The 21,257-nt window shown below is 48.8% G+C and overlaps 2 protein-coding genes across 6 annotated transcripts; one reads left to right on the top strand and one right to left on the bottom strand.

Moving 5' to 3' along the window:
- Positions 1–13: 13 nt before the first annotated feature.
- On the top strand, positions 14–15,105 carry fbxo34 (F-box protein 34). 5 transcript variants are annotated; one of them, XM_084678352.1, is made up of 4 exons: positions 3,570–4,933; positions 5,092–5,200; positions 6,807–6,935; positions 10,435–15,105. In XM_084678352.1, coding segments are annotated over exons 2-4 (2,424 nt in total). In that variant the 5' UTR covers positions 3,570–4,933; positions 5,092–5,199; the 3' UTR covers positions 12,729–15,105. The 5 variants fall into 5 exon arrangements, with proteins under 5 accessions (XP_084534496.1, XP_084534487.1, XP_084534478.1 ...); XM_084678343.1 differs by having other exon boundaries at positions 5,051–5,200; XM_084678370.1 differs by lacking the exons at positions 3,570–4,933; positions 5,092–5,200 and adding an exon at positions 14–215.
- Positions 15,100–21,245, bottom strand: atg14 (autophagy related 14). The gene is made up of 10 exons (XM_084678379.1): positions 20,718–21,245; positions 20,014–20,076; positions 19,876–19,918; positions 19,713–19,794; positions 19,364–19,601; positions 18,758–18,987; positions 18,228–18,345; positions 17,785–17,875; positions 17,602–17,687; positions 15,100–17,499 (listed from the first exon to the last, which is right to left on the bottom strand). Exons 1-10 carry the CDS (start codon positions 20,999–21,001, stop codon positions 17,199–17,201), a joined length of 1,536 nt encoding a protein of 511 aa, XP_084534505.1. The 5' UTR covers positions 21,002–21,245; the 3' UTR covers positions 15,100–17,198.
- Between the last annotated feature and the right edge of the window lie 12 nt (positions 21,246–21,257).

The following is a 21,257-nucleotide window of genomic DNA, read 5'->3' as shown; positions in this document are numbered from 1 at the left end:
CAAACAAACAGTATCTAATGTTGCAGTTACAGTATATATTGATGTTCTCTTTTAGGTAGAGAGAACCTCTTCTGTACAATGCATGTTTGGTTGTCAGTAAATACCATCACTGAATACCCCACTAGGGGGCACAGTTGAGAGACTTGATCCTGCTCCAAATGTCTTCAGATATCTTTGGAACTTGTTGTATTGTATAACTGTACGCTCTGTGAAGGGTGAGTTTTTAAGTGAGTTTCTCGTAGATCCTGAACTTCAAGGTCATTGAACTAGATTTACCTGCTTTACCTTCCAAACAATGTGAAAATGTACAACTATGCTAATGTATGCAAATATGGAGACTAAAGCTTGCACCTGTTACATCTTGTCCTGGAAAGAAACATGCACATCCAAAAACACACAAGCAACACACACACACACACACACACATACATTTCCAACATCCCCATTCCACTGTTGTGAGGTAATGGATAGCTGACAGTGGGGTAAAGTTGACAGGATGCATGTAGACACATGAGAAACATCTAGATCTCTGACAGTCATACCTCCATAATCAACTAGCCAAAATGTTACTAGCCACTAATAACTGCCCACATGCTAAAGACCGGTAACCATGGGCAAGGTAGATGAACTGCTCCTCTATATAATCGTGTTTGTTTATTTTTATAGCTAAAGGATATAATCCAGATAAAATTTAACCAAAGTACAGGACAAAGGGACATCAGATATCACCACTGGATACTTTATCTTGATGACAACAACAAAGAGCAAGGCAGACAAAAGACAGACTTGTTCAAGAGACTGGAGTGTGCAGTTACTGTAATGAGTTCTACGGAAGCTCACCTGGTTGAGATAAACTAACTCGGATTAGGAGCAAGAGCGAAGGATAGAGAGACAGAGAGAGAACAAGAGATAGAGAGAGCAAGAACGAGAGCAAGAAAGAGAGAGAGAGAGAGAGAGCACAGTAAGCACAGCAACCTCTGTCTGCTCTGTCAGGTCTCACCCTCATGTTAAGCAGTGTAGTGTAGTCTTTCTAGCGTTTTAGGTTCAAAGATCATGTTTTTCCACTGATAACAGCCGCTAGCAGTCCTTTACTGCTGGGAATATTATTCAATGATAAGTCATAAAGAGAGAGATCAATAAAAATGCAGAGATTACACTCCTGAAGATGGTCCTGCCTGTTCTCTCCAACACCAATTTTGGTGTGGGGAAGAAAGGAAACCTTATTTTCCAACAGTAAAGTCAGGTCAGTGATACATTTTTTATGAAGGAAATTGACTACTAGAGACTCAATGGAAACATAAGACAGTTGTCATCATTTATTCATTCACTCTCTTCTACACCTGGCATACATGCTGTGTGGTAAAGGTGTTAGTGTGTAGAAAAAAACAATTTTGGTGATTGCTGTCTTTACACGCAATTGTCTCATAACTGAGAAATAAATAATTATTTATAGTATGCATGAAGTACTGCACAGCCCCTCACTTTAGGGTGCGCGTGTGAGATTTTTGCGGACGCTCACCTCAATGTTGGAAATAAAATACGTCAGAGCGCTGCGCGCTGCGAGCCACAGTGGACGTCGTTTTCCTAGCTAGTTAGATGTAGTGGTGGCCGTCAGACAGGTTTGTAGATTGCTAGTACGCAAATGTAGCATTAATGTGGTCGCACAGAAGGAATACTCTAAATACATAAGTTTACACAGCTAGTTTAGTGTTAACTGGCTACTACTAATGTTCAAATTTATTGCGAAGACTGATGTGTCAAGACTGTGCTGCCTTGCCCTGTGTGAATGCCCAGAAAGCGAGAGGATCGGGAACTGAGTGATTTCCGAGTTTTCGTCTCCAGGTTGGTTTCCTTGGTCTGGTCTTGAACCATGCTGCTGGCTATTTTATGTTAGATATACTATTGCATTTATGATGTCTTACCAAGACTTAATTTGAAATGGGTAATCGATCATTGTAGGCATCTACTTGTCAAAATGATATGTACACTTTTATTGACACTTGGAAACAGTAGCTAGCTAGATAACTTGCTAGCTTCGAGGGCTAGTCATGTAGCAATGCTAGCGTTACACAGTAGCCACATTACTTCAGTTTGAATTCAAGCAGTATGCAGCCAGCTAGCTGGGTAGGAATCTAGCTAACCCTTTCGGACAACTAAGGTTTGGATAGGCACTAGCAGTGAATCCTGCAGTTCGTTGCTTATTCTGTGCCAACTGCCTGCTATGGAGATGGATCACTCTTATAGGCAGCAATCAAACTTGGCATTTGCTGGCGCCAGCTAGCTAGCAGGCTAACTTAGCCAGAAATGCAGGCACTTTGATGCTGTTACGTTTCTGCTGTAGCCAGCCAGCAATTCACTACGAATGACCGTTATGCAGACATTCTTTCCCTAGTGTTTATCCTCAATTTTTATTGTGCTCTGTTATAAAGTTGAAGAAGTCAATCATTGTCACATTTCAGTCTAATCAGGGGATGCTGCATGCACCAAGACATGCCAAGGGCATCGCACCATTGCTGAGTAGGACTTGAAGTTCTTCATGGCATCTCATCAATTAGGCCTTAAAGCTAGCTACCTATCTAGTTACCTCGGTCTTAACACACTTCCTGAATAAACAAGCTTATAGATCCAATCAATGTCTTTGATTAAATTGTTGTTGTGAAAATGGAGTGCAACATGACTGGTCAATTCTGGCATGGTTTAGGTGAAGGAACTGTTTTAATAGAGAGCTGACATGTTTGACATTTTCCTTAGAAACAGAGAGATCAACTACACACATGCTGTTGTGAATATTCCTCTTGTGTACACACAAGAGAAGGTAGGGTTGGGGTCTTCAAGAGAGCAGACAGGAAGGAGCTATCAAGGGATCGATACTAGATAGATGCCAACAGTCAGCTGCCGAGATTCTAGAACGTAGTCTCTTGTGATTCCAGCTCCGTTTTGTAGTTCCAGAATGCTGTTCATGTGCAGGGGTGGCTTGCTGCTGCCTGTTGCTGTTTTGCTGCAGCTGATATAGGATATCTTGACTTGCTCTGTGGACCTCTGTCATTCAGGGTGTCCTGTTTGCCTCCCTCTCGCACTTACACACCATCTCGCTCCAGTCATGGGACTAAGACTGGCATGGGGCCTGTTTGTGTCTGTCTGTTTGTAGTGAGCATACTGAGCTATGTGCGTACAAGTGGGAGAGAGCGCATGTTGTTGGGGAGAGGAATCTGACACCTACCAGCCAGCATAATAAGGATCCTGGCTGCCAGCCTGAATGGATGGACTGACAAGTCGGGCGTTCCAAAACTATTGATTACCTACCTCCACCATATATAGACACAACCAGAGTTCCAGTTCTCGATTGGCTCCTCTCTTACAAGACTGGACTTGTATTTATACCCCCTACCCCTCCTCCCTTCCCAAAGCAGAACACGTGCCTGTGAAGGGAGAGGCCAGGCTGTTGCGGTGCCCAATAGCAGCTGTCTAGATTGAGGCTGTCCAAGTTGAGGTGTCATTTAATGAAACCAGTCCTGAACTCGTATGACCATGTGTTGTTGTTTTGTGGGCCACAGGCAGGGAACTGGAGAGCACTCCACGAGTGCACTACTGGTCTCCCGCTGGCCTGCATGCAAACGAGAGCTACGGACACCCTCAGCCAGCGCAAGGCAAGCGACATGGCTGTCATGGTCGTTGAGAATAACCCACATGTACGCGCGCTCAGGCTAGCTAGTTCTCTTTTTAATGCAACCGCATGAACGCAGACACGAGATATTTACATGCTCTTCAGAAACGCACATGCACCCACGCTCACCCACCCACAAGCTCGCTAATAATCCATGCTGCTGTAGCCTGCGGCAGGCCGCTAAGAGAAACAGTGTCTCTTAAGTTGTGTGGAATCTCTAAAGGCTGTAGCAGCAGGAATGTGGAGCAACCGTGCAAGTCTATATCCCTCTATCTGTCTCAATATATCTGGAGCTGTCTCCTTTGCTCTCTTGTCTTTTTTTCTCGCTTTTCCTCATTCTTCAAGTTAAATAGAAAACAAAACACCCCACAGGATTTTATGTAATGGTACCTGCATATTTGTAAGGCCTAGTCTAGTTCCAGCATGAGCAAGTATGGTGTAGGTTAGCCATCTGGGTGATACATTGTGCTTGTTCCGACTTTCAGCTTTAAGGCTGACTAAGCAACCACTGGTTCATTTGGAGTCATTTGCGAATTCTCAGTAATATGACTTTGAGGTGAATCCTGATTGTGTTTTTGCTCGTTAACTAACAAGAAGATGAACTGTCCAGATCTGAGATTAGCTAGGTCTAGGTCTTTTCTTAAGTAGCAGAATAAGGAAACATAGAAAGATAGTAAGAGAATACCTCGTGTTCCCACCCTGCAATGTCCTCAATTGTTCTGAGGAAGCTGGGGATTCGGTGTCTCTGGAAACGAGGTCATATTCGGAATGTGTGTCGAAAGTGTGCGTGTGTGTGTTCTTAATAAAGATAGCTATGCTGTATTGCCAGTTTTTGTATGGACAGCACTGGGTGAGAAGACGAGCCAGTGAAGAGGCCGTTCATGCCTGTCTGTCTCACTGACACAGACACCTCCTTGTTTGGCTCTGAGGCTCCTGTTGCACCTAGCGCGGCCTGGTTTGCCCTAGTACTTTCAGGAGGGGGGGGGGGGGAGTGATAGATAACAAACACTTATGTTCACCATTGGCTTTTCTCAAAGTCTTGCCTTTTTCTGTGTGTCTATCTAGGCTGGTGCAGATGATCTGTTCTCTTTTCAGATCCCTTGGGCTGGTCTACATCAGCACAGTGTGGCTAAGTGCAGGCTACACCTTGCAGACAGTCTCAATCATTGTATTTAACCGACTAAGGCTGGCTGTGTGCTGGACAGGACATGTCATGGGGAGTTGTCATTTGAGACCAGTAAGGACCTCACTGGGACTAGACTGGTGCCGGTAAGGTTTGTGGGCTTGAAGTGACTTGCGATTGATTAGCAGCTTTTCTCCACTGCATGTTGAATTCTTGAGTATAAGTGTTGAACGCACCGTAGCCTACATGTTGCTCATTATTAGGACGGTGGTGAGCAGACCTAGTAACATGGCCCGGCTCTCAGGATCACAGAGGGGCTGCTGGGCTGAACCCAGAGGGACACAAACAAAGGCTGTAGGATCGGAGCCATCCTCTCCCCTCCTCTCTCTCTTCCTGCACAGCTCAGATCTACAGTAAGACTGTCTAATTGTGGTCGTACCAGGGGGTGCTCTCAGTCCCCGTCTGCGCACACACACACACACACACCTCCCTCTTCCTCTCTCTCCCTGCCCCCCTTCCTTTTCCTCTCCTTGCCTTTCTTCTCCTCTGTCTCTCTCTCTCTGTCTGTCTCTCTCTCTCTCTCTCTCTCTCTCTGTCTCTCTCTCTCTCTCTCTCTCTCTCTCTCTCTCTCTCTCTCTCTCTCTCTCTCTCTCTCTCTCTCTCTCTCTCTCTCTCTCTCTCTCTCTCTCTCTCTCTCTCTCTCTCTCTCTCTCTCTCTCTCCGTCCCTTGGCCACAGTTCCCAAAGCAGCTTTTGTTCAGGCTTATCTGCTCTTCATGGCTGACATATCTCTTTGAAAACAAACTGGACGCTTGTTTTCCCTTGCCAGCCAATGGGGGTGAGGGGAAGCAGGGAGCATGTTTCCATTCCACTATTGTGTAGCTGGCTCCGTCTGAGGCTGCATGTGTACTGTACTGGACCTCCTCATGCCTGTACTGTAGGGGCACTTGGAGAGAATTCAATCATCTAGCCGAGACTTTAGATGTAGCTTTTTTGTGGGTCTTTGATGTGCTGCCTTTTGATTTGAGTAACTCACTTTTTGGGGGGGATTGGTCGAACTGCAGAATTTACCAGAAGGCTGGCCTATATTTAGGCTCTATTGTTATCTTCTGCTTGCATGGTTGGATTTTATAAACTGACATTGAATTTAACTTGATATAGGCTAGCTTGAGTAGAAGGTAAATGAGCTCAGGTTTTAAGTAATTGCCTGTAGATGTGAGGTTGTCTGCTCTGAGGAACCTTCCAGATCAGAGGCCGAGTGTGTTAAGGGAGTCTCTGGGCGTTTCGGTACTTAGTTTCTCCATGTTTCATTCGGGTTGTTTTAGGGATTGAACTTTTGGAAAAAAAAGTGGATGAAACTGGAAAGGTGGTTAACCACAGAAACATTATTCTGTGAAGCTGGTTGACTCAAGGCCCGGGGGCTTGGGTGAATTGAAAGTGCCAGGTTTAGCGAAAAGCATTAGGATATTTAGCAGCACACTGACTGGCCTTTGGAGCACCTTCATGAAACGTTTTCCAATCTGTTTTAAAATGGGGGTTGGGGGAGGAGAGGGAGGGGGAGGGGGAGGGGTCTTTTGTTTCTTTCCCTCCCTTTCCCTCCTGTCAATCTCATCAATCCCATCAGGGCCATGATTAGGCTTGTTTAACCTGGCAGTCTGTCAGCATTGTTTCCTGCCTCAATCACCTCAGTAGTGATGAAGGTTACATGGCTGATTAGATCACTGGTTTTGGCTATGCATGAAACATGGTGTTTTTTTCTTTTCTTCTTTCTCTATTCAAATATACCGACCACCCACACCATTGAATTGTGGTGCAGGAAGTTAATGCACAACGACCGAACCAACCAGGTGTCATGGTAACAAGAGGTGAATAATCACCCTGTATCAGCCCTCCATGTCCCCCGTGGCGGAAGTCGGCTCTCCAATTATCCCAGCATGCACCAGCATGTCCACTGTGTCTGTGTGTGAGAGCTGTGAGGTGGTCTCAGTCTAACTCCTAACTCTCTCTTGCCTCTACGCAGTGGGTGGAGCCCCAAGGTTGTTGTGTCGCAACCCGACACTGCCGAGCAGCGCGACCGGAGCACTCTGGGATAGGTGGAGCGGACAGGAGGACCGCCCGATCAGGCGTCTCGCTGGACTGGATGATGGAGGTAAGAACACGCCTGACAAATGTTCCATCTGTGAGTCGCAGCGGAGCCACCTATCACAGGGGGCGTAGGACGCCGTTGACCAACCAGCTGTCAGTGTGGAGCCAGAGCCCCACCCCAGCTGCTTTCACCCTCAGCAGATCAGATATGCAAGGAGCTCTGTCAATGAGTTATTTTGACTGTTTTTCTAAGGTCTTTCTCAACTATTCAAATCAACAATGCAAGGATGAGGGTTGGGTCCCGGTCTTGTTTAAGAATGTATCAGGGGTGGTAGCTAGGTGCTGATGGGCCAGTTAAGTGACGAAAACAGGTATCTTGAGTGTTTTCAATTGAACCAGTTCTGGAGAAACTCAAAATTGTAAAACACTTCTTCTGCAGAGTATCCCTCTTCCCCCTCTACTCTTCCTCTCCCTCTCTCCAGTCCTCCTCTCCCAGCTTCAACCTTGTGTCTGTAAAATGACGTCCTGTGTGTTTATGCCAAGCTGTTGAAGCCACATGTGGAGACTCGTGCACCCCCCCCCCCCCCCCCCCACACACACACACACACACACACACACACACACCCCACCTCAGGAAGGACATAAAAATGTTACACCATAGTTTCAGCGGACCAGTCCGTGATTGCTAGTATGACTTCATTCCTTACTTCACAGATTGGATGGCTTCCCAGCAACCCCCCATAGAGTGCAAGTCAGTGACGGGTGCATTTCAATAGTCTTTGGATGCTCCCTCTCCTCCTACCTTATTGCCTTTCTCTCATCTTAAGTAAACAGACGAGATAAAGTTCCAGGGTAACAGCGAAAGGAGAGGCGATGGGAGGAGAGAGAGCCACCGTAGCCTATTGAGACACAGCCGAGGTCTTGGAAGCTGTACTGGGGGGCGGGGGGGAGAGGGCTGGGTGAGGGTATGAGCTCACCTCATCAGAGCCCAGTGACTCACTCTTCTCTGCTCTCTGATGGGCCTGTAAAGCCAAGGCTGGCCTGTTTTCTTGTACATAATGCTGGTTGTACTTTCCCCTCAAATTAGCTATTAGCTCTGATGTGTGTTTTGGCACGTGTCCGCTCTCTGAGGAAAGTCTGACTTTGCAGGGGTGGGGGCCAGGCCAGCTTAGGCAGGGGTACGACACGGCCTAGGGTACAGCTAGGGCAGGGCTCGGTTCTGGGTAGAAGACCTCCTAGGTGGATGTCGACCTGAAGGGTCAGTCTGGACTGTGGAGTTAGGATCATAAAAGATTATTATCATGCAAAGAACAGGAGCTGGGCATTCGGCAAGAGGCTGGGGGCTGGGGGCAGCCAAAGGGAAGGGGCCCATCATTTAGTTCAGCTTGTGTAAATGTGAGGACCCACATTGAGGGCCAGAACACTGATGGCAGATTAGAAAACAGAGTCTGCCAAAAGTTACTGAGCGCTCAGTTGAAAAGTGCAGCCTGTATTTTACAGGGGTAAGACTGTGGGTGTGTTTATATGAGACGAGAACAGAATAGAACGGAACAGACTAGAAAACCGGGGAGTTGTCAGCTGGCACCCACAGAGCCACACCGTCACCAAGGCTGAAGCTCTGGGACAGCACAGCTCTGCTGGCACCTGCCCAAATGTCCTTCCCTTTTTGTATTGTCATGTGTACATATATACACAGGGTGTGCACAGTTCAGAGGAATGTTTATTGGTGAGCTTCCACGCTCACAATAGAAGGTGGGTGAAGAGGTAGGAGAGATTGAAGATACCTCTGTCTCTCTCTGTCTCTGTCTCTCTCTGTCTCTCTGTTTGTCTGTCTGTCTCTCTCTGTCTCTCTCTCTGTCTGTCTCTCTCTGTTTCTCTCTCTGTCTCTCTCTCTCTCTGTCTCTCTCTCTGTTTCTCTGTCTCTCTCTCTGTCTCTCTTTGTCTCTCTCTTTCTCTCTCTCTCTCTCTCTCTCTCTCTGTCTCTGTCTCTGTCTCTCTCTCTCTGTCTCTCTCTCTGTGTCTCTGTGCTGCTCTCAGGACATTTACAACATGTCCGACGCCAGGCCAGGGCAGTCCCCAGCAGCTCTGTTCCAGGGCAGTGTGCTGCCTCCCCAGCAGGCTGATGTGGTGACTAACCCTCAGTGAGGCCCCAGGGGGGCTGGAGTTCCTCAGTAGATCTTACTGTGAATTTATGGCCATTATCAGAGCTCTTGTTAATGTTCGCGTTCTATTGGTCAGTCAGGATTTCAATACCAGATGCACCTTCGTTGAGTGGCCAAGGTGCTGTCGCTGTAAGCAGGAAGTGAAAGGAGCCTTGTGACAGGAAGTGAGTAATTGTTGACCTGTTGTGTTCCTAACCAGCCCTTCCTCAGCCTGTCACCGTCCGAAACAAAGCAGACCCTCACATCTGGCAGGACACCCAGCTACACTAAGCTATATAAGCCCTATGTGCAAAATGTCGCCCTGGCTTGTTGGAATGTGATTGCAGCACGACAGAAACACTCCTGTCCGCAAGCCTACACAGCAGGATTGAGAGACCGGGAGGAGGAGGAGGGAGAGGAGGGTGTGAGAAAGGGAGACGGAGAACCAGGAAGAGAGAGAGAGAGGGAAAAGGGGAGGGAGAGGAGGGTGTGAGAAAGGGAGACAGGGAGTACTAGGAAGAGAGAGGGAGAAGGGGACGGAGAGCGAGGGAGGGAGGACACGAAGGTGGGTAGGCTGGGTGCAGGCCTTTCAAGGGCACAGCAACTGCATTTCTCCACACTGCATTTCACTTGCTGATCAGCCTATCAGATGACGAGTCTGTGTGTGATCCCCCCCCCCCCCACCACCACCACTACGAGAGAGCTGCAGTCACCTGCACCCACCTCCCTTACATGCCCAGTTTGGTCACGTGACACACACACACACACACACCTACATTCTCTGCCCACCATAATAAGGCCTTCTGGGCTGTAGTGAACAATGCCTTATATGCACTTGGTCCTGTCAGAGCTAGAGTCTGTCTGGCTGTCCCACTGTGTGTGTGTGTGTGTGTGTGTGTGTGTGTTTGATTGAGAGCATGCACACATCCTGGTCAGCTGAGTGCCCAGCTGTTCTCTCTGTCCCCATTATGTCAGAGGAGGGCGGCTGGAGGAACAGCACATGGTATTGTCAGCAAAGGGAGGGTCAGGGAACAGCTGCAGTTGGTGTTGCCATTGGCAGGTCAGGAGGAACACACCTCATCTTGCAGCAAGCAGCTCTCCACAGAGAGGGCTGTGGTCTGCAGACACTCCCTCTGTTCTCGCTCGCTGCTAGGGTGCTGTGCTGTATCTAGAAGGATGTTGTTCAGGGCAGACATCCTCTTTGAGGGCAACCACCCTGAAGGCCTGTTACCCTGACCTAGCTACAGTAGCTAACTGCATGCATGTTATTTTGTTCCTAAATCTCCCTTCTCTTAGGGAAAAATGTTACTGAAGGAATGTCATTATTTTTTGTGTAGCTTTTAAACTCAGTTTTTGCATGTCATGTAAAACGTATTGTAATCTGCAACCCAATGACCTCTCTTCTCCTCCCCTCCCCTCCAGCCATGCACCTGAAGCCCCATCCTATTCTCCAGAAGAGTGAGCTGCGACTGGAGACCTGTCAGGACATCCAGAGGACCGGTCTTCACCACCAGGGGGCGATGAAGACCGAGTGGGGTCTCCTCCCGTCCTGCCCCCGCTCAGGCTCCACCAATCCCAGCCTGGCCTCTGGGGGGCGCGGCCCTCTCACTTTCATCTCCACCAATCACAACGTCGGCAGCAACGGTGGCCCCGCCTCCAGACTGAGCAGTACCTGGGCCCGTAGGAGCAAGTCGTCCCCTTCCTCGACCTCCTCCTCCTCCCAGAGCCCCGTCACCTTCACCTCCTCCCTGCTGCTGCTCACCTCTAGCCTGGAGCACGAGGCCTCGTTCAGCCTGTACCAGGCCCAGTACCAGACCCAGGACGGGGAGGGGGAGGGACCTCTGGACATCTGGGCCGTCATCAAGCCCGGCAACACCAAGGAGAAGATCGCCATCTTCGCCTCGCAGCAGTGTGGCGGCAGAGATGGCGGAGGCGAGCGAGACGGCAGTGACGGCAGCGGGGGGGAGGAGGAGGGCGGGGGTAGTGGGGGGGAAGGGGGAGAGGTGGCACAAGAGGCGCCGGACTGTGAGTTGGGTCCCGGTGGGCTGGCGGTGCGGACTGTGTCCATAAAGGTGAAGGGCTGCTGGGAAAGCGAGTGCTCGGTGGCCAAGCGGCGCCGGAGGTCCACTTACCACCAGGCCGTCCTCCGGGAGGGAGCCAGGCTGCTGGTTCCCCACACCCAGGGCTCCCGGGAGAGCAGCCCAGCCCGGGAGCCCCCCAGCCAGCCTCCTCTGTTGCCAGAGAGGGGGGTGTCTGTGGAGGAGCAGGACTGCCGGGTGAAGGAGGGAGAGACGGAGGAGGAGAGTGGGAAAACTCTGTCCGTGGTGGAGATGGTGGCCTTTCTCGAGCAGAGAGCCAGCGACCAGCTTGTGGACTCTAAGCCCGTGTCTTTACGCAGCTCCACCACCATCACCTTATCCAAGGTCCCCCCCACCTCCCTGGCGTCCGAGCTGCTGCCCAGAGACAACCCAGACGAGGAGGGGGAGAGTGTGCGCGTGTCCGACATGGTGGCCAAGCTGGAGTCTGAGTGCCTGAAGCGAAAGATCACGGGTGGGGACGTAGCCGGGGAGCTCTCCCGAAACAACAGCCTGAGGAGGAACGTCGGACGGGTGCTGCTAGCTGGGGCCGACGCATGCGCTGGCTCTACCCAGCCTCCAACCACGCCCACCCAGCCCCAGGATCACACCGCCCCCAGCCCCCCAGAGAGCCCTGCGGGCCTCACGGTCAAACCCCGCAGCCGGTCTGAACCCCAGGTCTGTCCCCTACTGTCTCCCAGTGTGGACCCAGACTGTGGAGCCTCCATCCAGGCCAGAAAGCCTGAAGATCCCAGCCTGGGGTCTGGAGGTCTGGAGGTTCTGACAGAGGGTGGGAGTGGAGATCAGTCTGTGTTACCCCAGGCCCAGGCAAGCACAGACCTCACCAAGCAGATAGAAGACGAGCCCCTACCTGGCATGCTGTTCTTCTCTAAGAAACACTCGGCCTTCTCCTCTTCCACACACTCCACCCAGCCCCACACACACACACTCCCGGACACAGTGCCCCTCCTGAAGCGTGCCACAGACCCCGAGCACTCAGAGACTCTGACCTCGGCCCCTGCTTCCCTCCCTCTCCCCACGCCCCTCTCCGCCTCTCACCAGGAGGAGGAGGGAGAGGGGGAGGAGGGAGAGGGGGAGGAAGAGGAAGTCTCGGGAGTGGAGGAGGGCCGGGCCGCTCACGAGGCCGTGCCTTTCCCCCTGCGTCGCATGGTGTCTCACGAGTTCCTGGAGGTGAGGTTTAAGATCCAGCTGCTCCTGGAGCCGCAGCAGTACCTGGCCTTCCTGCCGCACCACGTCCTGCTCAAGATCTTCTCCCTGCTGCCCACTCAGGCCCTGGCTGCCCTCAAGTGCTCCTGCCACTACTTCAAGTTCGTCATCGAGAGCTACGGCGTGCGCCCCGCCGACTCCCGCTGGGTGTGCGACCCGCGCTACAAGGACGACCCCTGTAAGCAGTGCAAGAGGCGCTACGGCCGCGGGGACGTGTCCCTCTGCCGCTGGCACCATAAGCCCTACTGCCAGGCTATGCCCTACGGGCCGGGCTACTGGATGTGTTGCCACGGCTCCCACAAAGACACGCCCGGGTGCAACGTGGGTCTCCATGACAACCGTTGGGTGCCGGCCTTCCACAGTATAAACATGCCAATCTATAAGAGGGTCAGGGACTCTGAGGAGGAGGCCTAAGGGACGTGGGGGCTGACTGACCCTTCAGTGTGCTTTGTTTCTGCCTTGGAAGGCTTGATCAATATGAGTGCGTTTGCCGGAGTGTGTGTGTGTGTGCGTGCAAGTGGTTGTGTGTGTTTGGGTGGCCTGTTATATATTGCCATATATGTGCATGTGCATTTACTAGTGGGAGTCTTGTCTTGAGTGCAACCAGGTTTCCTGTACTGATACTGATGATGAGGATGATGATGAGGAATCGCTGGATCTGTTCTAAATATCCCTCACCCCACCCCCTAACCTGACCCAGCCCTGCCCTGCCCTTCCCCACATCTCTAGCCCTCAGGTCCTCTGAGATTGTCAGCACTTTAACCCATTCAAGAATTCTCCAGCCTCAGAAGATTTCTGTCAGGGTATTTTTATTATCTTGCTTCACATTTTTTTTTTGTTATGGGGATTTCATTCTGATTGCTAAAGCTGTATGGAGGAGTTGTAGGAAGGTTTCTCCTCCAGCTCCAGACGCTTGGGACCTGTGCCTCGTGAGGCAGTCAGTATGGCTGCTGCACGCAGAGATCATAACCTCTGGAGGCAGGTCTGCCGGCTGTGTGCTGTCTACCCAGAGACCCAGGCACTTGTGTGAGTTACTGTGTGTCTGTGGTGCTGCGTATTGGCAGCGTCTGGTGCCCTAGTCCAGCCATAATGTCAATCGGCTACCACACATCCCACCTTCCTCTGTTGGGACACCTCGGTGAGGCTGATGTTGGATTGCTCGGTCCTGCTCACACCCAAATCTCTTCATGTTTTGAACAAACTGCAAAACGGACTGCAGGTCCAGGGAGGTTCTCCACACTAGTCTGCCAGCAAGATGATTCCGTATCAGAACATCAGTGTTGATCAGTTTTGTGGTTGGCAGGGTGGGACGGCAAGCTTTGGAGACCCCCCAGTGGGTAACTGTACCCATCTCTGTATTTCGAGTGGTGGGGTTTGAGCTGGGGGGGGAGCCTCGGGGGGGACCCAGGATGTGTTTACATGTGTAAATAAAGAGTCCTATATCTACAGCAGAGTGAGGAACCTCTCCACAGCAGTGATTTGACTTGAATGCATTCATCTTATCAGTTGGTTTGAATTAAATACTTTTTTTTTCTTTTCTTACCCAGTCATGCATATATTTATGAATCGGATGGTTGTTTTACTGTTATGGGGTGGAGTTTTCCGTTGTTTAACCGCTGGTCTCTCTGCTGGGTGTCATCTTGCTTTACTCTGATATCTCCTTGTGCTGTTTTCCTCCAATGGAAAGGATAGGTCTCAGCACCTGGTCTTTACAATGACTTTAACTGGACAATTTTTAGAACAAAAGAGAATAAGGAGGACTGTATATGGGGGGAAAAACTGTTATTTTTCCTATTTTAAAGTTTGTTATACAATCCCTGCTGTCCGTAATTTTACTCCAATAAAGCGCATTATTTGAGGTTTTATGTTCCTGTAAAATTGCTCTGCTGTTTATTTTCTCAGTCTAAACTGTAGTGAAGTCTCTGTGCCTAAGACAACTTATGAATACACCCCCAAACAAGTCTATGCATAGTTCCTGTCGCTGTAGTGCAAGTGAAAGCTGTTCAGACATTCAATGTCTACTGCAGTACAGGGTTGCCGCTGGGTCTTAAAAAGTCTAAAATTCTGAATTTCTGATGTCTTAAATTGCAATTAGTCAGGTCTAAAAAAGGTTTACCCTTGTTCATTTCCAGAAAAGCTGGCTGCAGAAAGTTATTACAAAGTAGTAAAGAAGTATTGAGTCGTACCCTACAAAGCAGAGCTCGAGAGTCCAGGGTTTGAATTACAGGGGGGCTTGGGGGGGGGGCTTGACCCCCCTAGTTAAGACTTTGACCCCCCTAATTAAGACTTGGACCCCCCCCAAAAGAGGTAAAAACAACAGTTTGGGGGGGTCGATACATATATATATCGTTCTTACCTGTAATCGTAAATATTACTTAAAAGCCCTGGAAAATAAACTAACCCCCCAGATTATCATTGTATAATTCTCTTGCTAACCAAACTAAAGAGAATCTTCCTGAGATTAACAAGCGATTGGCGGTGAAGAGGGAGACGATATTTATGAAACTGTGAAGGTGAAGTCCCACATCTCACATGACCACAATGGACTGTTTTACAGATGAAAATGATGCCTACCACTGGACTAACCGTTATAGAGATTCTACATTGAAATGATATCTTGGAGCTACAAACAAGGATTGTGTAGCCCTAGAGCCCCTTTCCTGGCAGGAGTGGTAGGTAAAGCTAAGTGGCGTTTCACAACATGGGAAATCATGGCTGCAAGCCTTAATGCAAGAGACAGGGAATGTGTTTCCTTTCCAGAACGTGACTTAATAAAAGACATGGAAACGTTTCAACCATTTTATTCTTGTGCTCTACACACCGGTTGGTGGAGGTGGTGGGTGTTTCTTTTGGGGGGGTGGGGACTCTGGGAAGAACAACTGATGGGCAGTGTGGGGGGTGTGTGGGGGCGTGCACAGTACTCTGGTCTCTAGTGAGGTTTAGATTTCAGTGTTTCTCATTGAAGAGGGCCGGCACTCCAATAATCATTGTCATATGTGCATAGCCACTGACATGTAACAGTGCACACCATAGTTTTATTCAAAAGTTTTTCAGTCAGTTTCTATTAGGTCCTACAATGAGATCGTAGTGATAATCATATGAATCACAGAGCATTGGAGATTTTTTTAAATATACTAAAAAGACCACAGGTTTGAATCAGATGTTTATGTCAACAAAAACATGTATTCATCCATTCTACTAGTATTATACAAGATCCTTGCAAAGGTCTTTTCTATTCAAATATTGCTTTGGGTGACATTTATACTGTAAATGCCGCGTGTGCATAATTCAACATGTTTTGAAAGGCATTCCACACAAATCCCTAGCTAAAATAACAGAAGAAACCAACTGAGTTGCCATGTTGTTCCAGAATGCTGGGACAGGACTAGCTATGAGGTGGTGACAGGGAAAGTGACAGATGTGTCACTGTTTTCAAAGTTCTGAAGTGCTGTAAATAGTCAAGAATAAAAACGAAAACATCAGATTCAGAAGATAAAACGGCATGCAAGATGTTCTGTCTAACTGCTAAACCAAAAATTACATTTTTAGGCACCCATTTTCCCATGACAATATAAAAGAAACACCTGGGGTGGTATTGCAGATCCACAAGATGAGACTTGTCCCCTTTAGATGCATTTTTGCAAATCCAAAATACATTCGCACAACCTACCGTACCTCCTTGAAGTCTGTCAGTTGGTATGATTTAGGTAGCTTCCTTGGGGGCTGTTTAGAGCCATCTTTAAGACTCACAGAACCTCCATTCCACAAGCCCACTAGCTGCTTCCAGTTTCAGGCTACCTCGCTACTTTAGCCCAACCTTGTCAGTGAATAGCAACAACCTTCTTTGTTTTCACCCAAAAACTGATCTAGTAAACCAGATTTTTGTTATGAGCTTGATGGTGAGCTATATTTGATCAGTTACAACTGGGGCAGCAGTAAAAGACTTACAGGATGGTAACTCTCCTGGAACAGTAAAATAATGATTGTTACTTTGACTTTTAATGGTCAGCCATCTGTCCTGTCCCATCAGGATCAGGATTTGTAAACAACATGTAAAAGGTAAAGACAACTGTAAAAATTGCCTTTTCATATTCGAGCGAGGACCCGTCCAGCCAGAAAGTTCCTTGTTTGGCTTTAGTCTGATAACTGAGCAACTTTCCATAACCTCTTCAGATGTCATATGAAGAGACAAACCAAATCAACTGGAAAGATTTCAAGACTAAGGAACATGATGAACAATTAACACATTTTGACATCCAATCACATGCATCTCCTGACTGACAACTTCCTCCTTCCTACTACATGTTTAAGGAGTAACAAATATTATGGCATCAGTCGAGCAAATCCTCTTTCAGCCTGTGAGGGTGCAGGAGGAGCAGAATAAGATTCCTACATTGTGACACACCAGCTCCTAAGTCCTTAGGGGGCCTGACCATCTACAAAGCGAAAGAGATGGAGGCCACCAGCTCTCATTCACTCTCCACTATCAAGGCCTTCGTCTAAACAGATTAAGTCAGAGCCCCAGTCAAACACTACTACTTCAGGGACATTCATCTGCCATCAAGCCTACAAAGTGTTCAATCATGCTGGCTAGTAGAAACTAACTCTTCCCTTCTTAGTGTGTAGGTTAGGACAGGATAAGATGAGCTACAGCAAAGCAGATCATGCTGGGCCAGGCCAGACCAGAGAACATAAGGCCATGTCAGGTTGGCTCTGTATGAGTATGTTGTTGCATAGCTTCAACCAGCCAAGACCTGGTCCAAGGTAAATTCATGGACCAGCCGACCAGAATCTACTGTAGTTCTAGAACAGAGCTCAGCAGCTCTTGAGCGCCAGTGCACAACAACCTGTTTCTGGTCCGGCCCAGCCTAGCCGGTCTCCCAGTCAGCGCTGGCCTGTGTAAGCCCGGAACCAGGAGGTGACAGACGCTGCGGCGGAGGAGATCATGCCCCCAGCGTTGGCCCCGGGCTGGGACACCTGCATGGCCGTGCTCTGGGACAGGTCCATGGGCTGGGAGGGGATGTCGCAGAAGCGGGGGCTTGGAACCGTCTCCCAGTCTGTCCCCAGGTCCGTCTCCTCATCTGTCACCGCTTCCTCGCCACTCTCCTCCGCAGGCCCGGCCGCCTCCGGCTCAACAAACTCCATGGAGTCTTCCAGGTCAGCACTGACTTCGTACGGACCCGTCCTGGGTGACGAGAAAGACATATGGCCAAAATATAAACAACCATAAAAGGGGTAGAAGAGAGCTGGACCGTGGCCAGAAAAAAGAGAGTTAGCCAGAAGTTACCTCCCCAGGTTCCTGTTGTCAGAGGAGACCAGGAACATGATGTTCCTGAGGGTGTGGTGGGGATGCAGCAGTTCACTGTCCACGTGCTGCAGGAGAACACCCACACACAGGTTAGTGACTGTAACCGTATTAGCCCTTCAGCAAGGGCACATACAGGACACACAGGCATGTGCGATCAGGTACCTGGGAGAAGCACAGGTGCAGGATGTTGGTGTTGAGCTTGGTCAGAGCCCTAGTGAAGCGGTATCTACTCAAGTTGTCACCACAGAACTCACTAGGAGACAAGACAGACAGGCCAAACACACAATTCAGTCATTGCATTGGTATCCGAGCACTACAAAATACCTGAAAGACATTTATCCAGATCTAACACAGACAATTGACAATTTGTATTACTAAACAAACCTATTTCTTGAACCAAAAATGCAAGGCATGTCATGGCGAGTTTGCAACCATGAAAAGTTTGGACCCCCGTTATTTTTAACCGGGCAAACTATACACTGTGCCAGTCACATGACACAAAGACTAAGATCAGCATTAAATCTATCATACAGTAGTCATGCATTAACTTCTAAGAGCTCGCCTTTAATGCTTCGGTTCAACATTCCATCAGATAACATCCTAACCTGTTGCAGAGCTTCTTAGGCAGATTGACATCCAGAATATGTGACAGGATGTTGACAAGCTGGGTGGCGTAGCAAAGTGCAGCACTGATGGTGTGGGCCGGGTTTATATGGTCCAACTCTACCAGGGAACACAGCAGCAGCACCACACATGAAGTCCTTCACAGAATGATCAACTTTGCAGAAGCATCAGTATGTGGCCAAAAGGGATTATAAGCAGCCTACCACCAACATGGATGTTTCATTTACATTTAGTCATTTAGCAGACGCTCTTATCCAGAGCGACTTACAGTAAGTACAAGTCCCCCCCGAGGCAAGTAAGGTGAAGTGCCTTGCCCAAGGACACACCGTCATTAGGCACAGCCAGAATCGAACCGGCAACCTTCTGATTACTAGCCCGATTCCCTAACCACTCAGCCACCTGACTCCCTCATAATCAGCATACTTTTTGCTATTGAAAACTGTTAGAGTAAGGGGTTAAGCCACCAAGTTCCCTATCCTCACCCATTGTTATTTGTGTCCTATCATCCTACCTGGCCCCTCATTGGTGCTCTTTTCCTCCACCCAGGTGTAGTAGGCTGAGCAGTCTCCGTTGCTAGGCAGGGTGACAGGTGGGCCAGTGATGCTGATGCTGGTTTCTCCATTCTGGTCATCCCAGATCCAACGGCCAGACAGGTAGGTGGTCCTCCTGGCCTCTGCCAGCTCGCTTACTGTGCTGGAGGTCAATGCAAGGTCACACTCTGCAGCCACGTCCGCAGGGTCTCTGATGGAAACACGCAGGGGCAAAAAACATCAGCTGAAGCCCAACACTTTGTGTGTGTGTGTGTGAGAGTCAGACAATGTGGGAGAGTGAGAGATAGTTACAGAGAGAGAGAGAGTTACACAGAGACAAAGATAGTTACAGAGTCAAAGAGAGAGATGGTTACACAGAGAAAGAGATAGTTACAGAGAGAGAGATAGAGAGAGAGAGAGAGAGAGAGAGAGAGAGAGAGAGAGTGTGAGTGAGTGAGTGAGTGAGTGAGTGATAATTACAGAGACAGAGAGAGATATGGATACACAGAGAAAGAGAGATAGTTACAGAGATAGAGACAGAGAGAAATGCCCAGCGAGCTGCTGTATGTCTGTAGGTCCCTGCTGACCTGCTGCCCTGCTTGTCCTCCTGAGTGAGGAAGATGTGCGTGGTGAGCTCCAGGATGTGTCCCCTTCGGACCTCCGCCAGGAGCTCCAGCCGGGCCTGCAGCTCGCGGCCCCTCTTCTCCAGCAGCTCCCCCAGGCGCCGGTTGTGCCGGTCAATCTTGTCCCTCTTCTCCTGGTGGCGGCTGGCCCGGCGCTGCAGCCTCTGGCTCTCCTCCTGGGAGCGCAGCTGCAGCTCTTTACCTGGGAGGGGTAGGGGAGTTGTAGTCCTTGTATTAGTGTAGTTACTAGTAAAGCTACGACAAGTTGTCTTGTTACTTATCACCTGTTGCTGCTGACAGGGCTGTCACTTACCGCTGTTGACCTCCTCGTTCCCTCCACAGATGGCCTCCTTTAGTTGTTCAATCTTCATCTTGCACGACATAATCTTCCATTTCTGAAGGAAACAATTACCCCAACAAATCAGTAGGAGAAAATGGGAAGAAGACTATTTGTTTGGGTGTCTCAATAAACCTACCAGTTGATCAGCCTGAACTTTTCTATCCATGGCTGTGATAACGCTGTGAAAAGAGGGCAGTGTTATGGAGGAAAATAAAGGTTGAAAGTGTAAAATCCACTACAATATTAAACTAACTTGTTGACAAAGCTACAGTACCTCTGTTGTAGTTGTTCTTTCTCCTTCCTCAGCAGTTTGAGTTTCTCTAATTTTTCGGTGTAACTGCAAAGATAAATTCAATTTGGAATAACTTTCTTCCACTTTTCTCACGTTATAGATAGATAAATACCTGTGAGTTGTCGAGTAACTCACAGTTTCACTAAACCAAGTTTATACAATGGTATAAAATATCTTATTCACAAAAAATAAACTTTAAAAATAAACATTGTAAGCCATTACAGTACATAACATATTATGTGTCAGCTAACATTCTCGACGGGACCATGCTGTCAGCTACGCAAGCCATGGCATGATGTTCATTTTTGGTTTCATTTGTCAGCTAGCTAGCCTAAGACGATACTGTGCCTGAACTGTAAAGTTGTTAAAAAGTTACCAGGCAAACTAACTGGCTAGCTACCACAACATGACATTGGTTACATTGTCTGTGACACGTACGTATTGGGCTACAGCACTTGTAACTTTGATAGTAAAATAACGTAAAACGTCGTAATATTTAGTAAACAACAATCGTAGAAGCTAGCTAGCACTGCTAACTAGCTAACCAGGTAGCTAGCCTGTGTGTTTATGCTGGCAAGCCATTGTGTTGATGACATTTAGATGTGGTTAGCGATGTCCCCTGAAACAAGCCGATTGACGTTTTTTCTCATTTGTTTAGTGTTCATTTTCTGAATGTCATCACCCACCGTTCTGGGTTTCTACCGTCAAAGTACACGAAGTCCCCTGCCTGGATACATCTGGCACAGGTCAGCCTGCGCCTGGCTGTGTTGCAGAGAGGGCATCTTTCCACAGCCACGTAAAGGCCCTCCGCATCGTCCACAGACTCCACCATGAGAGATCCAGGGGATCCCGCGGTGGTTGTTGCGTAGAGGTGATGAGAACGGAGTGGCGGTCGACCACTAGGTACCCCGGCGGAGGTCCCCTCACTAGGGCCGGTAGCCCTTAATTCAGCTCCAGCAGCAGAAGCCATCTAGGCTAGCTTGCTAACTGAACAAAGTCTGTTAGTTTCGCAATTAGGAAGCACTAGCAATATGCTTTTCCTCTGTTGGTGGTATGCGTCAAACCACCAGTTGTCATTTCTTTCTGTTAAGTACTTTCGATATATATTTACTACGGTATGGCCGTCTTCATATCAGAATATTTGGCCTGGGAAGGAGAAAAATATGTAGGCTAGGATCAGTTCTCAACGGAGTCCCTGTCGCTCTATCTGCCTGCTTCTTTACACC

The sequence above is a fragment of the Hypomesus nipponensis genome, chromosome 3, assembly GCF_054491055.1.
Source record: "Hypomesus nipponensis isolate SF chromosome 3, ASM5449105v1, whole genome shotgun sequence".
Classification (NCBI taxonomy): domain Eukaryota; kingdom Metazoa; phylum Chordata; class Actinopteri; order Osmeriformes; family Osmeridae; genus Hypomesus; species Hypomesus nipponensis.
This window is presented reverse-complemented; position numbering and strand designations above follow the sequence as displayed.